Below are 1,430 nucleotides of genomic sequence, written 5' to 3'. Positions count from 1 at the left end.
CGGCGCCAGCTCATCCAAGAACTTGACTACATCCCACAATGCCCAACATAAATGGCCTGCCTCCGGAACTTTTGGGCCTTATCTTCATGTCATACTATCAAGATCTGAAGCCAGAAGGAATCGACAACGGATTAGCTACCCTTTGTCTGACGTGTAAACTTTGGAACGACCTCGCGGTATCCACTCCCGAACTTTGGAGTTTCATTGAAATCATCCGCGGCTCGATTTGCACTTCACAGAAATCACTCCCCTCGTATTCGAAAGTCTCCACCTGGCTTGACCGATCCCGAAGTTGGCCACTTTCTTTCGCAGTAATAGGGGAGTGGTTCAGTCCTGAGGAGTCTACATCCGTAAAAGCTATTCTACCACTTCTGCTAGCTCACTCGCACCGGTGGCGTCGTATTTCTCTCGGGTTTGGTTATTGGTTCGAACCAATGCATGTCTGGAACCTCCCTCATACCTTCATCGCTCCTATCTTGGAAAGTGTTGAAGTGATTTGCGATACCTATGAACGGGATCACATTTTCTATGGAAGGCTACTGCGTGGATGCCCCGCCTTGTGCAGCTTTACTAGTAATCAGCGAGAATATTATATGGCCGACTTGCCGCCCGGTTATTTTCCTTGGGAGCAGTTGAGAAATCTTGAAGTCGTCAACCCCACAGATGCGGCCAACGCTCTGACGTTGCTGGGAAGGGCTGTCAATCTCCACAGTTACTGTCTAACGATAGCACTGGACTCGCCCTGGATCAAAGGGCCATCACTTAAATCTGTCACGTCTCCGATTAAATTCTTGACGATGAAGATCTATCCGGATCCGGGGTATCGAGAAAATGTGGAACTATTTTTTCGTTTTTTAGATGCATGCAACCTCACGAGTCTTTCCATTGGCTACGTGCAGATTACTCATGACAATCTATCCGACATCCTGTCCAAGCCTCGTCTTCGACTCTCTTCTTTGACGCTTAGAAACATTGAGATTTTAGAAGACGAATTCCTCGATCGTCTTACACTTCTCTCTGAATCAATCACCACCCTTGAAATCTTAAGGAATGCAACAAGACCAACTTACTACGGGGCAGTCAAGAATAGAATAATCAACCTCCTCACGTTCCATGGAGAAGGAAGCCCGAAGCCCCTCTGCCCGTTCTTGGAAACACTGACTCTAGAGCGATGCATTGAAGCCGATGACGGTCTCTTTGCACGTATGGTACGATCTAGACGCCGCTCTCCGCGTACCCTTCGTGATAATGGCATTGCCCTTTTAAAACGACTGGATGTAGTGTTTGTTCACTCGATGCATAGCTTGGACGAGGAAGGGCTGAAAGAAATGTACGGAGAAGGATTACAAGGTCATGTGAAGTTCTTCATTTGAATAAATGAAAGCGGGCAAGCTCTGCCTAAAGATCTATATTGGCCAAAGTATCTATTA

The 1,430-nt window shown here is 47.1% G+C and overlaps 1 protein-coding gene across 1 annotated transcript; it reads left to right on the top strand.

The window, feature by feature from the left end:
- Window positions 1-86: 86 nt before the first annotated feature.
- On the top strand, window positions 87-1,373 carry LACBIDRAFT_328829 (uncharacterized protein; the record flags this gene model as incomplete). The annotated part of the gene is made up of 1 exon (XM_001882914.1): window positions 87-1,373. One exon carries the CDS (start codon window positions 87-89, stop codon window positions 1,371-1,373), a length of 1,287 nt encoding a protein of 428 aa, XP_001882949.1.
- Window positions 1,374-1,430: the final 57 nt, after the last annotated feature.

The sequence above is a fragment of the Laccaria bicolor genome, genomic scaffold, assembly GCF_000143565.1.
Source record: "Laccaria bicolor S238N-H82 LACBIscaffold_18 genomic scaffold, whole genome shotgun sequence".
Lineage (NCBI taxonomy): Eukaryota > Fungi > Basidiomycota > Agaricomycetes > Agaricales > Hydnangiaceae > Laccaria > Laccaria bicolor.
The sequence above is the reverse complement of the archived record's forward strand: the minus strand, read 5'-3'. Positions and strand labels throughout refer to the sequence as shown.